We start from the raw sequence: 24556 nt of genomic DNA, 5'->3' as shown, positions 1-24556 counted from the left end.
AATTCCTCCCATCTACAGTCTTGGTCTTTAAGGATTTGACTGTCCTGGGAGCTAAGGACAATAAAATTGCTATGCTAATGAGGAGCTTTGGAAATTGAACCTCTAAGGACATAGAGATTGCGATCTGCCTGTGACCACCTCATGCAACAATCCTTTCCATGAAAAGAAGTAGCTCATCTGAGCCTCCTCCCACACATGGTTCCTCCTACCCAGCAGCCCAGGTCTTACGCAATCTCTCTGCCCTTCTTGACGACAGATATCCAAGATGATATATTCAGAGGAGATGTCAAGCATCATTCCACTGTGATACTGGCCAGGTAATCTACTGTCCCTTAGCCAATGTTTGGAAATGAGGGCGTGTTCATCCAGGGGAAGCTGTGAAGAAAATACATATATAAAATGATTAGAACTAAGTCACCTATGGTCCTCCTGCCTGTCTGTCATGCTCTTTACACATTTTCTTGTACTTTGCACTAATTTTCAAGCACTTGTCATTTACTAATCTCGTATTCAATAATTGTTATGACCAGGATCATTTCTACCTGAGTAGAAATATGCCACTTTTAAAACAGGATAACTTTTAAAATTCTCTGATATTTACTTACCATCTTGTGGTGAGAGGTCAGCATATTTGGTAAAGTTGATCTTATCTTGCATTCCTGGTTCTTGACATACCTATGTATTATCTCAGTCGCCTGTCTTTGGTCTCAGGGGATCCAGACAGAATCTTCAAGCTGCCTCTCTAGTCTATTTGTTTCTTCTTATAAAATTACCAAAGGTTTTAAATAATCAGAACAACATAGCCAGTGTAATTTTACAAAATTACCACCATTTAACCCTTTTCAGAATCAATGATTGTTAACGCTCTGCTATATCAACTTTGCTTTATTTTTTAAGAAAAAGAATAATATACATACACACATCATTTTTATTCCCCTCTTTCAGTCTCCTTCCCTTCCCAAGATGGTTTGTTTTCTTTTTTTTTGGTGAGGAAGACTGGCCCTCAGCTAATATCTGTTGCCAATCTTCCTCTTTTGCTTGAGGCAGATTGTCACCGAGCTAACGTCTGTGCTATTTTATGAGGGATGCCACCACGGCATGGCCTGAGGTGTGGTGCTAGGTCTGCACTGGGATCCAAACCTGTGAACCCCGGGCCACCAAAGAGAAGCATGTGAGCTTAAAAACTGCGCCGCCAGGCCAGCCCTCCAAGATGGTTTTTGCCTTTGGCAATGCTCCTCCTACTGGTCTAGAAAACATACATTTGATTGTATTGTCACTCTAACATTTCCATCAGATTCATCAACAATATGGATCCCAGAAATGAAACACATGTTTCACATTTCCTTCTCATGGAAGTGACAGAGGATCCAAAACTGCAGTCCCTCCTTTCCAGCCTGTTCTTGTCCATGTACCTGGTCACTATCTTGGGGAACCTGCTCATCATCCTGGCTGTCTGTTCTGACTCCCATCTGCACACTCCCATGTACTTCTTTGTCTCCAATCTGTCTGTTAACGACATCTGTTTAAGCACAACCACGATCCCAAAGATGCTGGTGAACATCCAAACACAGAATCAGAGCATCACTTATACAGGCTGCCTTACACAGATCTGCTTTGTCCTGGTGTTTGCCAGTTTGGAAAGTTGTCTTCTTGCCGTAATGGCCTATGACCGTTACGTGGCCATTTGCCACCCCCTGAGGTACACAATCATCATGAACTCTCGCTTCTGTGGCCTGCTGATTCTACTCCCTCTGTTTATTATCATTCTGGATGCCCTGCTCCACAGTCTGATGGTGTTGCAACTGTCCTTCTGCACAGACCTGGAGATTCCCCTCTTCTTCTGTGAAGTTGTTCAGCTCATCAAGATTGCATGTTCTGATACCCTCACCAATAACATCCTGATATATTTTGCAACCAGTGTATTTGGTGGTATTCCTGTGTGTGGAATCATCTTCTCTTATACTCGAATAGTATCCTCTGTTTTGAAAATGTCATCAGCAGGTGGAAAGTATAAAGCTTTCTCTACCTGTGGGTCTCACCTCTCAGTAGTGTCTTTATTCTATGGGACAGGCTTTGGAGTTTACATTAGTTCTGCTCTCACTAACTCTTCTAGAAGCACTGCAGTGGTTTCAATGATGTACACTGTTGTCCCTCAAATGATGAACCCTTTCATCTATAGCCTGAGGAACAGGGACGTGAAGGGAGTCTTGAGAAAACTCATCAATAGGACACCTTCTCTTCAGTGACATTGTGACCTGCTTTGAACTAGGGTTTCTAGAATGAATAAAAGTGACAGAAATATTGGTAAGTCAGAATGCCTGATTCTTGCATCATCAACTTCTTCCAAAATGACTAGATAATATAATAAGTAAGTGAATTTTAACTTGTGGTTGAAACCTAATTTTCTGTTTCTGTAGCTTTGTGGTGTTTCAAAAATGAGTTCCATTCCCTAAGCTCAGTGTCTTTGGTGGGGTCCTTAGAAGGTGACCTGAGGCAAGGTTTATGCTTGTATTGTTGGAGCATCAGAAGAAAAAAAGGGAGATGTTGAATAGGTTAGGGGGAGGATCAAATAAACCTGTGGTCACAGCAAAGACTCGATTGTGTCTGATCACATAATTAGGGCCATGTGAATTGCACCCCAGAGACCAGCCTACTGTGAGACATGGAAGGAGTTATTCCTTCATACTCCAATTTAGTAATTCCTCAGCTCTATCACTGGTCAACTGTGCAGGGCAACATCAGTATCCACTACATTGAGTTTTATCATCTATCAAATCTGCTATGATGTGATTATTAGTGGTTAGAGATGATTGTCAGGTATTTGATCTTGATTAGTAAGGAAGATATTGTTTCTTCTTAGAGAAAGTAACCCTGATTCTAATACGCCAAAACAGTAAAGAGAATTGTCTCTCCTTACAAGAACTTCACACATAGGGAATGTAGAGGAAAATTCATTTATTCAGCCATGTGGTTCCCAGTTACCCCCATGGACCAAGATGGGTGCAACAAATGCAGACATCATAGCTAGACATGGTGACCAGAGAGAGAAATTTAACTTCTCTTCCTTAGGTCTATTGATACCTTACATTGCATGGAGTTATCCAGAATATATACCTTTAAATCCCTTCGCTGTGAATAGGATCATATGCCTCGTCTAAACCTCATTTCTGATGTGGAGAAAATGATTACTTTGAGAGTCTTAGACTGAGTACATGGAGTGTTTTTCTTGCTTGCAAGCCCACCTCCACAAGCACTGCAAACACTTAGGACACTGCCTGACACATAGCAAGTTCTCAACAAAATTAACTAGTATCATTGTGTTCCATACTTGCTTATGTTCATGCGTTTGTATTCCGCCTGTTCTCATGAATTTTTACTACATAATTCAGCAAGTAGATTTTCCTTTTAGGTTATATTTCTCAGTTTCTTTTACTGGTCTGAGTAAAAATAAAGGAAACAATGTTTAGGTAGGCAGAGCAAAGGTTGGTAATCTGGCATGTAATTATCTTTGAAACCTTCTCATTGGCTGATTTATAAGAATATATATGAATTTGAACTTTTTTCTCTGAGGAAGATTAGCCCTGGGCTAACATCCTGCCAATCCTCCTCTTTTTGCTGAAGAAGATTGGCCCTGAGAGAACCTGTGCCCATCTTCCTCCACTTTATATGTGGGATGCCTGCTACAGCATGGCTTGACAAGCGATGCGTAGGTCCATACCCGGGATCCAAACCAGCTAACCTGGAGCCACTAAAGTGGAACATGCAAACTTAAGCACAGCGCCACCTGGCAAGCCCCTCACTTTTCTTCTTAACTATCTGATCTTGTTGTGTTTCTTATTCATCTCTGGTGGAGTCCTCATGAAAATCATACTTGAATAAAATTAATTATATCACTGATGTCTTAGAACATTATCTGCACTCAAGATTCTCATGCAAACCTTTTTAGTGTGTCTTTCTGAGAGAAGTTATTCTATGGAGAACTATGTTACTGTGAGAAGGAGTTGTTGAGTGCAAAACAAGAAAGCAGAAAGGAAACTTAGCAAAATCAGGTGGATCACATTTCTAGTAATCACATCACTTCAAAGAATTCTCTCTACAGGAGTGAAAGCAGTGAAAGTCTCAAAGGAGAAAAAGAAGTTACTGGAGATCCTTGTATTCTAGTCACGATTTCAGGTTGAGGAGGTTGTTTTATTTTTAGCACCACATCTGGGATACAGCTTTGCCTGGGAATCATGCTACCTCCTAGTCCAGAGCCTTCTGCATCAATGCTCACAGAACACCCGGAGAGTTGAATCACCTGGGGCCTTTGTACATATGACGGGTTTCCAAACCTCACTGAAGTACTACTGACTTTGAATCTCTATGGAGACATGAGGAATGAGCCTCCTTATGAAGCACCCTGTGAGGTTCTGATGACCCCTGAAGTCTTAAGTGCATGAATGTGATATTAAAAGAATATGGGAGATTGTGTTTAGAATTAAGAATGTGGGAGGACTTTTCTTCAATTTACTTTTTAACAGTACACATACTAAGTACTGTAAAATTTACTTGTAGTCCTGAAAGAATAGTAACACAACGAAAACATTTTTTTAATCTATCCAGGGGTTAAAAATAGATCAATGCTTTCATTATAGAACCCACCTGAAGCATCTCCCACTCACAACACTCTCATCACAAGTGGCATACACTGTCCTAAATTCTGCACTTATCGTTTTTCTTTTAGGTTTAATTTTATGAAATTTCCAATATTTGATCATATTTCCCTATGAAACAGGTAACAGGTCTAAAAATCGTTGGCTTATCGATAATCCCCATGTGTATTCTTGTCTGATTTGTAAATCTGCCTGTTTCCAACTTGTTAATTCTTTGTGTTTACATTTTGCATCGTGATTGTTTTCCTCATTATTGCAGTTTCAAGGTCATGTTTGTAGTAGCAGGAAATAATTCATTTCCAATACTCTGGACTTTTTACATTATTTATGGTATCTTTTTAAAATAGATGTCCTTTCTGATACTTACAGATATTTTGTACTTTTCTAACCAATTTCATGGTATTATAAATAAACTCGTTTGAATATTCTCTTCTATATCTCCTGGTGGAAATGAGAGAGTGTATTACAATATGGATTTTAATGTTGGATATAAGAGGTTTTCCTAAGTTTTTCTAACTTTTCCTAGTCAATACATTAGAAAGCCCTGGTGATTCATATCATCACCAACACATTTCAAGTATCCTGATAACCTAATGGGTGTAAAAATGATTTCATTAATTTGTATGTTTCTTACTATATATGGTTGATAGCCTTTTCAAATATTTATTTTATACTCTTAAATATCTGTTTTTGGTACATCTGTTGACCTGTTTATCTTTTCTAATTGATAAATATGACTTCTTTATGTTATCAGACTATTATTCTTAGTGATAAGCACTGAACATTTCTTTTTAGATGTATCTTGTTTTTAGATATCTTTTATAGTTTTTTCCTTTTTTTGGATGAACCCAGTGGTTAATTTTAATGTAGCTGAATTTCCTATTGCTTTCCAAAATGGCATGCACTAAATAGGTCTAGTTTATGAAACCCACAGCTACATCAGTCATAAGGGCTTGCTGATTTGGCTTTTACATTTGAAACAATACCCTTCTTGTGACTTAGTTTTGCCTTTGATGTGAGGCAGGAATCTAGATTCATTTTTTTGTTTTTATTGAGGTGATTATAGTTTACAACATTGTGAAATTTCAGTTGTACATTATTATTTACCAGTCGCCATATGAATACTCTCTTTCACCCTTTGTGCCCACCCACCAACCACCTTGCCCCCGTCAACCACTAAACTGTTCTTTTTGTGTGTTTCTTTATCTTTCACATATGAGTGAAATCATCTGGTATTTGTCTTTCTCTGTCTGGCTTATTTTGCTTAACATAATACCCTGTAGGTACATCAATGTTGTTGCAAATGGGGCACTTTTGTCTTTTTTATGGCTGAGTAGTGTTTCATTGTACACCACATCTTCTTTACCCAATCATCAGTTGATGGGCACTTGGGTTGCTTCCACTTATTGCCTATTGTGAATAATGCTGCAATGAACATAAGGGTGTATGAGTCTCTTTGAATTGTTCACTTCAAGTAATTTGGATAAATACCCAGTAGTGGGATAGCTTGGTCATATGGTAGTTCTATTTTTAGTTTTTTGAGAAATCTCCATACTGTTTTCCATAGTGGCTGCACAAGTTTGCATTCCCAAGAGCAGTGTATGACGGTTTCCTTTTCTCCACAACCTCTCCAACATTTGTTATTTTTTGTCTTAGTGATTATAGCCATTTTAATGGGTGTAAGAGATCTTAGTGTAGTTTTAACTTGCATTTCCCTGATGATTAGTGGTGTTGAACATCTTCTCATGTGCCTATGGGCCATCTGTATATCTTCTTTGGAGAAATGTCTGTTCACATCCTCTACCCATTTTTTGATTGTTTTTTTTTTTTTTGGTTGTTGTTGTTCAGTTGTATGAGTTCTTTATATGTTTTGGAGATTAACCCATTGTCAGATATATGATTTGTAAATGTTTTCTCCCAGTTGGTGTGTTGTCTTTTCATTTTGTTGATGGTTTCCTTTGCCTCGCAAAAGCTCTTTAGTGTGATGGAGTCCCACTTGTTTATTTTGTCCTTTGTTTCCTTTTTCTGAGTAGACATGGTATTTGGAAAGGGATCCTTTTAAGACCAATGTCAAAGAGTGAACTACCTTTACGTTCTTCTAGAATTTTTATGGTTAATTTTTAACCATAAAACCGATTTTAATTTTAACAGGATTTAATTCCTGTTAAGAAGTCAACCCCATAACCACTACAGACATTCACAATAATATTTGTCAGATAAAAAATGCTAATTTAACTAGTATTCATACCATATGTGTTCTATCTTTCTGATATTTATTAATCTTTTAACGTTTCTTCTCTCACATATTTTTTCTACTTGCCTTCAACAATGAGATTTATTTACCATTTTGGTAATATTTGTCAGCTGCTTTTTCTGGTTGATTAACATAATCACATGAATAATTATTATCTAGGAAGAGTAAAGGCTGGTAATGTTTTCCTCACACTTTGCTATGATTTCTTCTTATTGATTTGTTTATAAGAAAGTATCTGAGTTTTTACTTTCCTCTTGGTCACTTCATCTTGCTGTGTTACTTTTTTCTCTACTGGAGTGCAGAGAAATATCGTCATAAAAATTAATTGAATCATTGAATACTTAGATATTGGCTAAAGTCTTTGGGCTCTCCTGAAAAACATTTTAAGGTGTCTATGAAGAGATCAGTTTTTCTATGGAGATGGATGTTACTTTTAGAAGGAAATGTTGAGTGTGAAACAGCACAGGAGAAAATGAAAGCTTGCAGGATTAAGGAGAAGACTTTTCCCCAAAGCAGAAAAAAGCAGGACTACTAGTCAGAATCATTTCAGTGGGTTTGTGGGTGAAATGATGGAAATCTCCCCAGAGCATCAAGAAAGTGACCAGAATGGGGCCAGCACCATGGACTAGTATTTAAGTTTGGCATGTTCTGCTTTAGCAGCCTGGGTTCAGTCCCAGGCATGGACCTACACCACTCATTGGCAGCCATGTTGTGGTGGTGACCACATACAAAAATTAGAGAAATAGTGGCACCGATGTTATCTCAGGGCAAATCTTGCTCAGTAAAAATGAAAACAAAAATGAAATTGCCCAGAGACCTTTCCATTGTGGCTATCATATGAGAGAGAGAGAGAGATGCATTATGTTGAACATCACAATTTGAGGAGTGCTCCCTTCTTGGTCACCATGTTTTGTAGTACAGAGATTCCTGCAATGACTTCCACAGAACATTTGCAAATATGATTAAGCTGAGGCTTTTGTACAGCAGGAAGGTTCCTGGACCTCACAAAAGAAGGACAAACTTTGAAACTCTGCAGAGAAATCAAAGGATTCACACTTTCAATAATAATTTTATGAGATTCTGCTTCATTTTGAAGTTTGAAATGCATAACTTTAATATTAGAAGCCCATGGGAGAATGTATTTAGAATATGGAATATGAAGCCATTTCCCAAGGTTTTCTTGTTAAAACATATAAAAAGTAGTGTGTAAAATGGATCTATATTTCTTAGAGTTCACTAACATAATGAAACACACATACCTATCACCTGGGTGAAGAAATAAAGCAATACTCTCATCAGAGAACCCACTTGAAGTATGTTTCAGTCATAGCACCCTCTCTCTCCCCAATGGCAAATGCTATGCTGAATTTATAACTTTATTTGATGTTTTTCTATGAAGTTGAATTGTATGAAATTGCCAGTATTTTATCCACAAACTGGGCAATAGGATTCTATATTATTGTTTGATCACCCCATATGTATCTGTATCCAATTCATAAATTGTCTTCTTTTTTAACTAAATTGAATCTTAATGTATGCTTTTTGTGTGTTGATTGTTTTTTACATCTTTGTGATTTTGAGGTTGAAAAAGGTTGTTTGTTTAACAGTAATTCATTTTCAGTGCTATTATTATATTATGCATCATGACATTAAAAAATAGGTATCTTTATAAAACTCAAACATATTTTGATTAGCATTTTTCTGCATTTATGAATAAATAAATCTGTTTAAATATTGATATAAATCTTTTCTGTTGGGAAGAAGAATATTTTATATTTGGGATAAAACTATTGGGTATATGCAAGTACCTATTCTTTCTATATTTCCAAAGACTTTTCCTGATGATACATATCCTCACCAAAAGATTTTCATTTACACTGACAATCGAGTGGGTGTAAAAATCATTTTGTTGTCTGACATTTCCCTTAAGTTTAATGAGATTGAGTGCCTTTTCACATGTTAATGGGCCTTTACTTTTACTCTCTGTTAAATATATCTGTTTATGGTTTTTCTATTGAGCCATTTTTTTCTTATTAATTCCTAAGAGTTCTTTATATAACCAGAGTATTAATCCTTGTCAGTGATATTCATTGCTAATTCAACTTTATGTATGTGGCTTGCTTTTGCACATCCTTTATAATGTTTAATAAATCAACACAAGTGCTTAGTTTTGATGTAGTTGAATTTGTCAATACTTTCCATTAATGCCTTGTGTTCAATAGGTCTTCTTTACAAAACCATTTATTATTTGGATCTGAAGAATTTGTCATTTTGGTTTTTATATTTGAAGCATGAATCCACCTGGAAGTTAGTTTTGCCTTTGATGTAAGGCAGGAATCAAATTCATTTTCATGGTCCTGCATCTTTTAATAACTAGTTCAATCAGTCACTGTAATTCTGCTTCTGCAATAAATAAACTATCCAGTGATAAGTTTGTCAGTAAGCAGCAAAACTGAGTCACATACCAGGAAAAAATACTTTTCCAGAGAAAACTGGTGATTCATTCTGTTTTTCTGAGCTCCCTGAGGATAAAGCTTGATTTTCATTTCTTAGTATCCAGAGAATTGAATGTCACTCCTTAGTGTTGGCACTCAGGTCATCTGAAGTTCCCTGGTTTTGCAAATAGAGATCTTATTCTACTGTAGTTAGGTTGATCAGTTTGTGCTTATTTTCCCATTCCTTTTTTTTTTTTTATATGATTAGCTAGGTGAGATCTCTATTCTTTGCCTGTTACCTGGCAATGAGGAGGCTGTGGAACAATGTGAATAACCAAGTCAAGTCTACAGGCTACGTATGCCATCTACTGGTGGCTCTATTGATGTCTGAACTACTTTAAAAAGCAGATACTACAGAATAAAAGGACTGATTTGAGAATTTACAAATGTCAACATTTGTCATTAGAGTTGTCTTCTTAAAGTAAAAATAACATACATAAAGATTATTTACAGTTGGTATTCAACTCCATTCCTCTCCTTTGATTCCTAGAGATGCAGTCTTGAATTTGGTGAGATTCCAGGGGTATTTTATACTACTTTTACACATATGTGTATTTATGCGTATGTGTGTATATATCTATATATTGTATGAAAATACATATGTATGTGGATACATATATATGCCACAATCAAAACACTCATCAAATTGAGAAAATAAAATTGTTATGCCATAAGACAGTGCAATATGTAACATAGTTAAATTTAATGAACCAGAGTGAAATGATCCAGGAGTGGTAAATCACAAAATGTATTGTTTTGAACATCAGTTTCAAAATGACATTTACATTATATAAAGAATTAAAACACAGAACAATAACATTGTTTATGGATAGCATTGTAGATGAGGAAAAAGTTTTCCTTGACCCTCATAGGGTCCCTGGCTGGGTCTGAAAATTAAACTGACTAACACAGATTAACAGGAGAAAAGCATGCACATTTATTTAACATAAGTTTTATGTGACATGGGATCCTTCATGAGGAACTGAAAATCTGAAGAAACCGCTAGAACAGAGTATTTTTATGCTAGGTTTGATGAAGAGTAGGCAGTTGTGTATAAATATGATAGATAAGACGGTGTGAAGCACATGTAGTATAAACTGGAGGAAACAGCAAGTTTTGTTTGTTAGAATTCTTCTCAATGTCCATTTATCTCCAGAGATAATGACGCTCCTTTCCTCTGGGTATAAGGAGGGATTGCATTAAGGTTTTGTGATCCATTTTAGGGGTAAAGAACTGGAGAAAGTCAGAGCAGTCTTCTTGTCTCTGCTGTTTTCTCAAATTCCTTCAGCATAAAATATTCAATATGCTAAGTGTCTATATTTTGGAGTAGCGTGTCCTGAACTGCATCCGTTTCACGCTAAATGGATTGAAAAACAGGGAAATAATATATATCAAATTCAGTGTAGTGGTTCCCTCTGGGGAGTGAAAAATGCTCAAGAATGTGGAAAATAAAGTTGAGAGGACGGAGGACCTTAAAATATACATGTATTATTTTGTTTATAAAAACTTAATGCAAGATAACAATATATTTGAATTTGTTGAAGCTGAGTGGCAGATTCTCAGACATTATTGTTTTTAGTACAATATCTGATAATTTAAATATTTCATCATCAAAAATGAAAATTCATATTACATATGTAGTTGAAAACCTTAATTAAATTTCTCATACTATAGATATCTTGTTAGTCAAACTGCTTTTCTCTCTTGGATTTTCATTATTTGTGTGGGTGCCCTTAGATTATTTATTTTAACTTTGTTTATTCATTTCTCATCCTTGTAACATTCTCATAAGGCTTTGTGATGATTCCTATTATACACATGAGTATAGTAGAATGCTTCTTGCACAGTCATTACAATTTATTTGTTCACAAAGCAATTGCTGGAGCCTGGATTCAACTCAGATGTGTCTGAGTCAGATATCTTACCCCAAATGATTTATGATGCTGTGATGATTCCATGATCAGGGCCCAGAAATTCTTATCGGTGAAGCAAAGTTGGCCCAGGGCTATTCAGCTCTAAATATTAGGATATTAATTAGTTCTTCACACTCTTGTAGATTTTTTTCTAAACCATTGGTTCATAAGAATAACAGGCAAATGTAATGATACACCCTGAACATAGCCAATTAACTTGCCTGTTTCGGGTAATCAATGACTATATTCTCAGATATCTTATCTTAACACAAGAAGTAGGAGAGTATCCTGGCTCATAAGCTAGGGATTCTTGTAAGAGCTAGTGCTCAAGGCACTCAGGCTTTCACAGGGTACCAAGAGAAAAAAGCAAGAGGATCTGAAGTCATGATTGATTTTCAATATTTATTTTTCTGACCTTATCTGTTAATTATACAATTGAGACAGATTTGTCAAAACATAGAAGGAGTAGGATCAAGCAACTGAATATCGAGGGATTAATTATTTCTATAATATGCCATGGAAACTCAGAAATAAAGGATAGGATGTGTCCCATTGGGCTAGCTAGGGAGGAAGTAAAGAAAAGGAAAAATAAATCTAGAAGTAATAACTTATTCATGGGAACTAATTACGATTTCAGTTAATTTAAAATTTAAAATACTCTAATGTCTTTTTCTATAAACTTTCAATAAAAATGTGACTGGTAGCTAAACAGAAGAGAGTGTACATGTGTTTATTTCACACTGCCTTTGTGTGGTAGGGGCAAGAAAATTGTAAAAGTAAGTTTTCATTTTCTCATCAGTTGTCATTATCATCTTAAATAACAACTACTTCATACTTACTAGGTTTTCAGGTCCCTGACAAACCATTAGAGATTGAGATTAATTTTTTTCTTTTTGAGGAAGATTAGCCCTGAGCTAACATCGGCCGCCAATCTGCCTCTTTTTTCTGAGGAACACTGGCTCTGAGCTGACATCCGTGCCCACCTTCCTCCACTTTATATATGGGACGCCTACCATAGCATGGCTTGCCAAGCGGTGCCAAGCGGTGCCATGTCCACACTCGGGATCCGAACCCGCGACCCCGGGCTGCTGAAGTGGAATGTGTGCGCTTAACTGCTGTACCACCGGGCAGCCCCATAAGAGATTAATTTTTTTAAACTCCAGAACTACAGAATCATTTGAAGTATCCTGATATACTTTGCTCATTTTCCTTTTCTTTTCTTAAGGCTGATTTGACAATGTTCTTTCTTCTCCTACTACTAAAACAACTCTCCTGTCAAGTAGCTTGGACTTGTGTGTTGGCAGATGGAATTTTTCTCATTTTAGGATTCTGCTGAAGACACACTAACAAATTGTTGCTTTCTTTCTTCAGTATTTTTTTCCCAAATCTCCATGCAAGTACTGCATCTTAAATTGTTGTTTTTTGGAGAGAGGAATGTGCTACTTATCACCTCATGAGAAAGATGCTTTAATCTTCAAGTAATTGGGGGGAAAGGGAGTCTCATCACCATAGGCATATACATTATATAGTGCACATATATTAATGGCCATAGTCAATTTCCATACTGTTTTCCATAGTGGCTGCACCAATTTGCACTCCTACCAGCAGTCTATGAGTGTTCCCTTGTCTCATTTTCCTCTCCAACACTTATTGTTTCCTGTCTTGTTAATTATAGTCATTCTGATGGGAATGTGGTGATATCTCATTGTAGTTTTGATTTGCATTTCGCTGATAGTTAATGATGTTGAATATCTTTTCATGTGCCTGTTGGCCATCTGTATATCTTCTTTGGAAGATCTTTTTCACATTTCTTTAATTGAGTTGTTAGTTTTTCTGTTGTTGAGATAAATGAGTTCTTTATATATTTTGGATATTAATCCTTTATCAGATATACGGCTTGCAAATATCTTCTCCTACTTGTTAGGCTGTCTTTTCATCTTGTTGATGCTTTCCTTTGCTGTGCATAAGATTTTTAGTTTGATGTAGTTCATTTGTTTATTTTTGCTATTGTTTCCCTTGCCCTGTCACACATAGTACTTGAAAATATGCTGCTAAGACAATGTTGAAGAGTGTACTTCCTACGTTTTCTTTTAGAAGTTTCATGGTTCCAAGTCTTACATTCAAATCTTTAATCCATTTTTTTAACCACTTAGGATTTATTTATTCTAACAGAGAAATGTCTTGCCACCTAATTAAAATCTGGTTAAAACAGAAAACTAGGTGGTTAGGTCACTTTTGTGTCCTTGAAAATAGAGTCAGATTCTTTATTAAGGAAGTATGAAATGTATGGTAAGGGCAGTAAAAAAATCACTGATGCCAATGTTGAGGGTGTGCAGTGAGTTGTCCTGTGCCCTGTTGATAAAGGGCAAGTGCATGCCATTTTGGAGGGCAGTTTGCAGTGTCTCCCAGCCCTGGGTGTGCCTCTGTTGACTCAACAGTTCTGTTTGAGGAATGTACCTCCAAAACAATTGAAGCATTGGCTACATAGCTCCGTGCTAGTCTCCGATGAAAATAGATAGCCCTGGATTCACTGTTGTTGAGTTGTGGCATTCATTTCCATTTATTGACCACCTCTTCCATGGTGACTGCCAAGCCAGACTCAGGGTACTTATTTACGTGCCTGTTACTCTTTGCTCGGCAGCTTCTGGATCTCTACACATGGGGAGGTGAGGCCCTGGTGGCGTGGGAAGGTCAGCCTCTGAACGCGCACTTATCTTTAATCCATTTTGAGTTAATTTTTGTGTATTGTGGAAGATAATGGGCTACTTTCATTCTTTTGCATGTGGCTGTCCAGTTTTCCCAGCATCATTTATCGAAGAGTCTTTCATTTCTCCAATGTATATTCTTGGCTCCCTTGAAAATTAGCTGTCCATAGATATGTGGGTTTATTTCTGGACTCTTGATTCTGTTCCACTGATCTGTGTGTCTGTTTTTGTGCCAGTATCATGGCGTTTTTGTTACTATAGGTTTATAGTACATATTGAAATCAGGGAGTGTGATACCTCGAGCTTTGTTCTTTGTTCTCAGAATTCCTTTGGTTATTTGAGGTCTTTTGTTGTTCCATATAAATTTTAGGATTCCTTGTTCTATTTCTGTGAAAAATGTTGTTGGAACTTTGATAGAGATTTCACTGACTCTGTAGATCACTTTAGGGAGTACGGACATTTACGCTATGTTAATTCTTCCAATTCTTCCAAGCGTGCAGAATATCTTTCCATTTCTTTGTGTCTTCTTCAATTTCTTTCAACAATGTTTTATAGTTTTCAGTGTACAGATCTTTCACTTCTTTGGTTAGATTTATTCCTAGATATTTGATTCTTTTTGTTGCAATTGTAAATGGGATTGCATTCTTAATTTCTCTTTCTGCTACTTCATTGTTCGCGTATAGAAACACAATTGATTTTTGTATGTTGATTTTGTGTCTTGCAACTTGACAGTACTCACTTATTATTTCTAAAAGTTTTTTTATTTTGAGGAAGATTTGCGCTGAGCTAATATCTGCTGCTAATCCTCCTCTTTTTGCTGAGGAAGACTATCCCTGAGCTAACATCCATGCCCATCTTCTTCTACTTTATATGTGGGACGCCTTCCACAGCATGGCTTGACAAGTGGTGCATAGGTCTGCACCTGAGATCTTAACCAGTGAACCCTGGGCTGCCTAAGTAGAACATCCAAATTTAACCACTGTGCTACTGCACCAGCCCCATTTCTAAAAGCTTTTTAGTGGATTATTTAGGGTTTTCTATATATAAAATCATGTCATCTGCAAAGAGTCATAGTTTTACTTCTTCCTTTCCAATTTGCATCCCTTTTATTTATTTTTCTTGCCTCATTGCTCTGGCTAAGGCTTCCAATAGTGTATTAAATGAGTGGTGACAGTGGGCATTCTTGTCTCATTCCTGTTCTTAGAAGGATAACTTTCAGTTTTTCTCCTTGAGAATATTAGCTGTGCATTTGTGCTACATGGCCTTTCTTATGTTGAGGTACTTTCCTTCTATACCCATTTTATTCAGAGATTTTACCATAAATGGGTGTTGTGTCTTGTCAAATGCTTTCTCTGCATCTTTTGAGATGATCAAGTGATTTTTGTTCTTTGTTTTGTTAGTACGATGTATCACCTTGATTGATTTGTAGATATTGACTCATCCCTGCATCCTTGGAATAAATCCCACTTGATCATGGTGTATTATATTTGTATTGTATTGTTGCCTTTGATTTGCTAGTATTGTTGAGGATTTTAGCATCAACATTCATTAGTGTCACTGGCCTGTAATATTCTTTTTTTTTTAATGTCCTTGTCTGCTTTTGGTATCAGGGTAATGTTGACTTTGTAGAATGAGTTAGGAAGACTCCTTTCCTCTTCAACTTTTTGGAAGAATTTGAGAAGGATAGGTATTAAGTCTTCTTTGAATGCCTGGTAGAATTCACCAGGGAAGCCATCTGGTCTTGGACTTTTACTACTTGGGTGGCTTTTGATTACTGTTTTGATCTCCTTACTGGCAATTGGTCTACTCAAGTTACCTATTTCTTCTTGATTCAGTTTTTGAAGGTTGAATGCTTCTAGGAATTTATCCATTTCTTCTGGATTATCCAATTTGTTGGCTTATAGCTTTGCAAAGTTTGATGCAAGGTCTAATAGAACATTTCTGTTGCAGTTTTTCTGTTAAGTGAGTAGGCCCCCAGTGTGCCTGGTTGCTAGGCTCAGGGGCTTAAGATTGCTATAGACCTCCAGGCTGTGAGGCTGTTGTCAGCTCTCTCAGGATTGCAGCTAAGTAGGGCTGGCCCCAGGCATGGGACCACCCAATTGTTTCATGCTTTTGAATGTGGGGCTGATTTCCTATGTGGCTGTTTGGGAAGCACAGGTCTTCTGCTACTGATAAGCCTCTCAACCCACAGGTCCACACCCACCATCAACACAGTCCTGGCCTGTGCACACTTACTGACTGCCTGGAGCAGACCCAGATGCCCCATTGCAGAGGCCCCACAAACTCCACCAAAGCCCCACACTCTCCACCAACTCATCATGCATGAACTGCCACACAGAGGCAAACCCACTCACCTACCTGCAGAAGATCCAGGCACCCAGCCTATGCAGGCCAAAAAGTTGCCCAAGGGCTTGCCCTTGGGTGGGGCCAATCCCTAGGACAGGTTGCCTGCCTGCTCTGGCTGAGCTGGATCAAATTAGCACTCTAGTTTCCATGGAAGGCTCTGGGCTAACAGGCCAAGTTAACAACTCCAATGGTGTCTGCCAGCGTCTGTGTCAGCATGCCTGTACTAGGTCACAATAATGGCTGCTGCCCATCTCTCAGTCCCTAGAGAGTTCTCATTTCTCACCAGGATTCACCCAGAGCCTATGAAGTTAGTCTCTTTTTAAGAAAGGACTGTGAATCTTTCTTTCTGGTGATTTTAAGTTGCTTTCCAAAATGGGTGAATTTGTGCATGGTCCCTTTAAGAGCTGGCTTTTTTCTGCATATGTCTGATAGCTTTTCTAAAGACATTCTCCGTTGTAGTTAACAGCCAGCAAAGCGAGATATTATGAGACTCAACTCATTTGCTGAGCTCAAAGTATGCTTATAGCAACAACACTCCCATGCTCAGGTCCCCTGCTCCCCTAGAGAAGGCTGTGTACCTTAGGATGGTTCCTGTCTGGCTGACCATGAAGCTTGTGAAGGTGGCTTTTTTTTTCTCTCCAGACAGGAATTTCTGCCTCTTGTTCCTCCGTCAGGACTACCCCTTGCTGTGGGGGTTCTTTTTACCCAGTTTTAAGCTCTCTCTCAGGGAAATTGTTCCAAAAAGAGTTGTAACTTGGTTGTTTTCTTGGGAGAAGGTGAGTTCAGAGTCTGCCTACACCACCATCTTGACATCTTGGATCAAGGCTATATTTATTCATGTTATTTTCTTACTTTAAGAAAAGAACTCTGACAGCAAATATTAACATTTACTAAATCTAGATGCATAGATACATAGGCACCTTATCTATTTTTCTATTTTTTTGGCTTTGAAAATATTCTATAGATTACTAAAGAGAAACAGATAAACTGGAGTGTAGTTATGGGATCTTCTTTATTCTTCATCTCCTCTCTCTCAAAATAGTCATAACCAAGAAACAGGGGCAAAGCAAGATATCTCTTCTAGAAAGTGGAATCCTTAGCCAGGAATGGAAAAGAAAGGAGAAGCTGGTCGCAAACCTCTCCCTCTTGCCAAAGAAATTAAAGAAAATGTTAGAGAATTGTAAAGCATTTTGTTTTCAAAATTGAGCAAAAGTAGATTGTTCTTCAGCATGGAAAGTTTTCTGGACTTTAGGATAAATCTAGGAGATTATTAGAATGAGAGATGCCTGAGTACTGCTGCAAAGGTACAAACAGACAAGTTCAGGAGAGGATGATGAACTATTAGGCAGGACCCTCAGCGACTGCTTAGTTCTGCTCATCTTCGTGATGGACTCTCCTTATAACTGCCCCTAGATGTACTGGTAAACAAAGACCTGTCTCTGTTTGCAAAACATAAATTAGGAGACTTCGGATTACCCAGGTGCCAATAGCAAGGAATGGCATTCCATTCTTCCCTGAATGTGAAATAGAACAATGGAAGCTTTGAACTAAGGGAGCACAGGAAGACAGGGAAGCCTTGGGCTCCCAGACAGCAATTATGGTCCCTGGTACTAGGGTCATGTGGCTTGCATAATGACATGTCCATGGCTGTTGAGTATGGTGGCCACAGACAAACTATTTGCAGTCTCTATGTTCCTTCGGCATTCAATATCTAAAGCCTTTCATTAATCAAACCTTTTTATTCTCATGTGATCACAGGGCAGCAGAAATTCTTGAGGAGCAAAGCTCAGAGAAGAAGTTCTTTACTTTGGTTGATTCACCCTGAGAGATCAAATGCATGCCATCTTTCTCTACATCTTTCTTGGCTGAAATTCCTTTCAACTCACCTACACACCCAAATACATCTTCCTTCTGTTATTAGATTCTAGTCTTTCTAAAAGGTATATTTAAATACAACGATGTCCTAACAACGAGATCAGGAAGACTAATACCACATTTAAACTGAAAAATGTAGTTTCTTTACATGGGTAGATACACTATCTTATAAGTACATGTGCTAATATAGGGAACGTACCCTAAAAATGCAAACACCAAGGGAAAATTCTTTGTATGGCTCACTGAATGTTGGTTCTGCTTGTGCATATTATATTTAGCAGTTTGTAGTATATTCTGCATACTCAAATGTAACAGAAATTTGTTCTCTTTATAGAATTTCACTATCGACTTTTCCTAATTCACTATTAATAGCTTAAATGTACTTTTTTCCCACATTATCGACCAAGGAATACAATTATGGTTCATGGTTATCAATACTGTTGCAATAAATTACAGATTATCAAAGTAGCAGTGATTCAATGTGACTTTGATTCAACCTCTGATTCAATGTGATTTGAAGACATAACCATAAGATTTCGGGCTTGTTAGTTATAACAAGTTTTCTCTTAGCTGATTGTTATGACACAATTATTATGACAAGGATACATACAATAAACTTGTTGATTAGAAGGAAGAGCCCAAACAAAAAGCAACACATAATGGACAGTTTATTTTTTGCAGAAGTCGGATTACAATGATTGGATAAACAAATAAAAAGGTACAGGGACATAAAATGAATTTGACCTCCTATCTCACAGCAAAGTAAAAATTAAACTCCAGGTGAGATCATGCCTCAAATGTAAAAGCCAAAAATACAAATCCTTTATTTTTGAAGTAAGTATGGGATACAGAAACAACGCCTATTGAGAATGAACCACTAAAGAAAATACTGACAAATTCAACTAGAATAAAATTAAGCATGTATGTTCATCCAAAAAACATTATAAATAATTTGCAAAAGAAGCTATAAAAATATTGAAGAAATTTTCATTGCATATAACTAACAAAAGATTGTTATCTCAATTAAGTAAACAACTGTTACAAACTAATAAGAAGAAACAGGTGGCTCGATAGAAATACCACACATAGATATTTCACAGGAGAGGAAAAGAAAATGGCCCATAATATGTGGAAGACTGTCATTCTCATAATAAGGGTGAAGCTATCCTCAAGGAGCATAGAATGCATCCCTACTCTCTTATACTCATGCAATCCTTACCTCTGAAGTTCCTAGAATGAAAAGTAACTGTTTCCTGTTTGAGAATATACGAGGCAGGATTTTATTTGGTTGTTAATATCCATAACTTTTTTAGCCTCAAGCAAACACATCAAAATCATCTCAAACCACTAAGGCAATTCAATTATGTCAATGTTATAGATGATGAAACTATGTATGGTGAATTCTGATATTTCTCCAGAGAGGTACACTTAAATAAAGACAACTCTTAGTAATTAGTGTGTTGGGTTCACAAAAGTCAGCTCTCTTGCCTCACAAGAATCTTAAGGCTAGGGTAAAATTCACATGGTCCTAACCATTAGATAATGTGGAAACTGTCTCTCCCAATAACCATGGCCTTGCTTAAATCCTTTGCTTGCCGAAATCCCTTCTCCAACGTGGTTCTGATAATGCCATCCTCCAAAATCACTATAACATGATCCCAGGGCTCAGGTTCTCCTTCTGTGAAACATGACCCAAAAAACTGAGTTTAGACAGTTGCAATCACTTGTCAAACATCCCAGAGTTTGATAAAGAGCAACATCAGAATTCAAGCCCAGGTTTAAATGTACTTAGCCATCATGCTGTTTAGTCATGATGTGGACCTTGCTGATAAAAGCTACGTATTCTCAGACACAGAACACCTTTCACCTTGACTCATTCCAGAAACCTGATCCAAATATGATGACAAAATTATTAAAGAAAAGTTACCTTACTGATTATTTTTCCCAAAGCTCCCTTCATGTCCCTGTTCCTCAGGCTATGGATAAAGTGATTCACCATTTGAGGAACGAAAGTGTACAACACTGAAGCCACTGCAGTCTTCCTGGAAGAGGCAGTAACTGCAGAACTAATGTACACCCCTAATCCTGTACCGTAGAAAAAGATGACAACTAAGAGATGAGATCCACAGGTGGAAAAGGCTTTATATTTTCTGCAAACTGTTGGCATTTGCAAAAGAGAAGAGATGATTTGAATATAAGAAACAATGATCCCAGAGAGAGACATTCCACTCAGTATACTACCCATAAAATTAGCCAGAAAGATACTGATGAAGGAATCAGAACAGGTGAGCATGATGACATGAGCAAGTTCACAGGAGAAGTGTGGGATTTCCAAGTCAGTGCAGAAGGACAGCTGCAAAGCCATAAGACTGTGGAGCAAGGCATCCCTGATGCTAATGAACAAGGAGAATAGAATCAGCAGTCCACAGTAGCAGGGGTTCATGATGACTGTGTACATCAGTGGGTGACAAATGGCCACATAGCGGTCGTAGGCCATTATTGCAAGCAGACAATTTTCAAAACAAGCAAAAACCAGAACAAAACAGACGTGGAGGAGGCAGCTGTATAGGTGATGTGCTGATTCTGTGCTGGATATTCACAAGCATTTTTGGGATTGTGATTGTGCTTAAACAGATATCAGTAAAGGTCAGATTGGAGAGAAAGAAGCACATAGGGGTGTGGAGGTGGGAGTCAGAACTAACAGCCAGAAAGATGAGCAGATTTCCCAGGATCGTGATCAGGTATATGGACAGGAACAGGCAGAAGATGAGAGGCTGCAGTTCTGGATCATCTGTCAACCCCAGGAGAAGGAATTCTGAAACATCTGTTTGGTTTCTGGGTTCCTTGTTGGTTTTGAATCTGATGAAAAACGCTGTGTGACAAGAAAATAAAATATGTGGTCTCTGGACCAGCAGCAGCAGCAGTCCCTGGGAACATCTTAGAAATGCCAATTCTTGGACCCCACTCCAGATTCACTGAGGATAAAAGCTCCAGAAGTAATGACCAACAGCCTGTTTCAACAAGCTCTCCAGATGATCCTGACATACACCAATGTTTGAGAACTGCTGCTCTAGAAAAATGTTCATCTATATTGTGAACCCAAGTGAATATTCAAATCTTTTCTCTGCTTATTTCTCCTTACATCCTTCTTCTCTCTCTCCTCCTCTTCCCTCTACTCACATAATTAACCCCAACATCACTGAGCAATTATTGTCTAACACATTGGGCAAGTCTTGAGAATGAAAGTAATAAGATATGGCTTCATTCCTTTAGAATCATTCCACATCTTCAAACAATCAGAAATATAATAATACAGTTACAAAGTCTGTCTCATCTTTAGGGATGTCTTCCCCTAAGGTAGTAAGTGACAAATGATCAAATACAGGGAAACAAATAAAAATCCAAGCCGAATGGGAGCAAGGATGAAATGCATTGGATCATAAAAAAGACACATAAAATTAACAATTTGATGTTTCTTAGAAGACAAACACTTGTGAGATAACTCTAACACTGGGTATCCTAACAGTCACGTTCCTGTGCAGTCATGGTCCTCTCTCTTTTGAGGAATATAGAAGTGGCTATCAGAGGATCAATCATTTAGTTAATACTCAGCTTCAGAAACTGAATTTAATCCAGCCTCGAGCACTTGCTTTGTGAATGGGGAAACTCTTTAAGTGTATGGAAATCCCAGTATTCTTGTTTGTATATTGCGAACTGCCAGAAAACTTGGTGGGCTTGTTGCAATGGTCAGAATTGAATAGAATTAAAACAATGAGCATGTTGCTCAGCATATAGGAACCTCATATTGATATTTTCCATTGTGATTTTTTTTCCACGAACAATAGCACCTGTTATGTAACTGGTCTTGGTGGGGCAAGTTGAGGAAAGAAGAAAGAAAGAGAGCTCCCCTTGTACAATAATCACAAATTTCAGGGATAGGCTTATGTGCTGAATTTTCCTCTGGTAATCTTGATCATGTAGAGGGGGAAGGAAGGCAGTATCAATGATATCAATATTCATTTGACATAGACATAAAGCAGTTAAAATGAGTTACATAATAAAATAAATTAGATCTAGGAATCAATACAATGAAAACTTAAAAGAGAAAAATTGTTTGATATAAAGTCTACAGCATGAGAAGTGCTTAAATGCTTTTAAAGCTATGTTGGTGTTTATATTTATTATGGATTACTGAAGCACAAAGAAGTGTAGAGAATAATAATAAATGACTGGTCACCCATCCATTAACATTATCAAGTTCATGCTCTTCGCCATCATTCTTTAGGTATTTTCATTGCCATAAATAATAGATATATTTGAAGCTCTCACATCAGGTATTTGTACAATTTTGAATCTTTCCTTACCTGAGGGAAGCTCTACACTAACTTGATCCACATTATCCACCTGCATGTTTTTTATATTTATATTATTCTTCTAAAAACATTGCATTGTTCCTTCTTTTTAAAAAGGCATATAGAAGCATAATAAAACTGTGCATGTCATTTTACAATTGGTTTTCACACTTATATTTTTGTTAATGTATTCAATTTCCTTTATTCGTTTTAAGTACCATAGAGTGCTTCACTCTATTGTCGCATCATGATTTACTTCTATATTTCCTAGCTGAGAGATATTATAATGTTTTATATATATATACACACACACATTCACACATACACACACACTCTCTCTATATATATGTATTTATGGATATATACAAAATATGAAACCATGCCTGTGGTTTGAAGCCATCACATTGGTGCATGAAGTGAATGAAGGTGAATATAAAAAGGGAGCCTTCCATACATATACTATTTTGTTACTTTACAAAAGAAAAAAGCCTGAAGCTGCTATAGCAGAATGCCAATATTTGCTAATTCTGGAAAGAGGTAGATGGTGGTATTTTTAAATTATTATTACATCTATGCTGTCCTTATAATTTAAAATAATCAATAGTTTTATAACGATGAACAAGTAGACAAAGGAAGTAGTCTGCTCTGTCTGTTTGGGTCTACACTTCCTTCTCCAGAATCCTCACACCCAGGCAACAAAGAGAACACAAAAGGCGTTCTGTACAAAGATGGATGGGAAGGTAATGGGAAGATAAGGTGAAGTGACTAACATCTCTCCCCTCCACCACCAAAAAAATTCAAGTTAATGTCAGAGAATTTTATAACAGTCATGTTTGTGAAGGGGAGAATTTAAGCTCAAATGCTAAATGGTTCTTCCTATTACATATAGAGAGGAGAAGACAAGCAGAATGAGAGCTGAATGAGTATTGTTGCAAAGGTACAAATGAACATGTTAAGATGATGACATACAGGCAGGAATCCCATGGAGGATTTAGTATTGAACGTCTTAGGAATGGATTCTTTTCACAGCTGTGCAGGGATGAAACTGCCGCGACACCTGCTCTCATGCCCAAAACATTGTCTAAGAGATTTTAGGTTACCTGGCTGGCTTCATTGTGGGATGATACTTGGCATCTTCCCTGGATATTGAATGATAGAGACAGAGAATCTGTCTCTGAGAAAGGCTGAGGGACCGAATGAAGCCCCAGGCTTGTAGGCAAGAAGGATCATCTCAGGAAAGTGGCTCAGGCTTTGCTTCCTGACTGAATGGGGCTGTTGAGTGAGGTGGTCACGGAGAGGCTCTTTGCAGTCTGTGCCTCCCTGGTGGTTCAACATGCGAAGTTCCTCATTAGACAAACACTTTCATTGTTATTCAGATCCCAGGACAGTATAAATCCCTTAAGACCAAGACTGTAGAAGGGAAGAATTCAAGATGGCTGATTCCATGTTACTGCAAGGCCAGGTATATGCCATTCAGCTCTCTCCACCTGTTTCTGCTCACTTCATTTCACATACCTTGCACACACACACACACCACCTTCTCTAATTGGATATCAGTCTTCATTTTTTGGTGCAATCAATGGGATCCCTACCTAATTAATGACAGCAGGAAAATGGATTCTAACTTTGAGTGTGAAAGTATACGTTATATATTGGTATAAAAATGCATTTATAAATAGAGCTAAGCTATTGTAAAATGCAAACACTCAGTGACGATTCTTTCTAGTAGTCACTGTTCCTGAACCTTAATCTTCATAAGCTATTACATAAATTAAATAAACTATTACATAAAAATTAAAAACTATTACTTCTTAAAAATTAAAAATTATTGCTTATTAAATCATAAACTATTACATAAAAAATTTTAAAAACTATGACACAAAAATTATAAACATAAAATGTTTATTTATACAACAGATTATAATCTATGATCTGTAAACTATTCTGACTGTGATCGATATGGA

General features: G+C 37.3%; 1 protein-coding gene and 1 pseudogene across 1 annotated transcript; one reads left to right on the top strand and one right to left on the bottom strand.

The window, feature by feature from the left end:
• The first annotated feature begins 1307 nt into the window (after positions 1-1307).
• LOC106823653 (olfactory receptor 7G1-like) lies at positions 1308-2246 on the top strand. The gene has a single exon (XM_014829478.3). It carries the CDS (start codon positions 1308-1310, stop codon positions 2244-2246), a length of 939 nt encoding a protein of 312 aa, XP_014684964.3.
• Positions 2247-19775: 17529 nt separating this feature from the next.
• LOC106823654 (olfactory receptor 7G2-like) lies at positions 19776-22650 on the bottom strand (annotated as a pseudogene).
• Positions 22651-24556: the final 1906 nt, after the last annotated feature.

Source organism: Equus asinus, chromosome 20, assembly GCF_041296235.1.
Source record: "Equus asinus isolate D_3611 breed Donkey chromosome 20, EquAss-T2T_v2, whole genome shotgun sequence".
Lineage (NCBI taxonomy): Eukaryota > Metazoa > Chordata > Mammalia > Perissodactyla > Equidae > Equus > Equus asinus.
This window is presented reverse-complemented; position numbering and strand designations above follow the sequence as displayed.

Bases quoted from the DNA above. Each gene is read 5' to 3' on its own strand.
- LOC106823653 (XM_014829478.3), top strand. From the start codon at position 1,308: ATGGATCCCAGAAATGAAACACATGTTTCACATTTCCTTCTCATGGAA.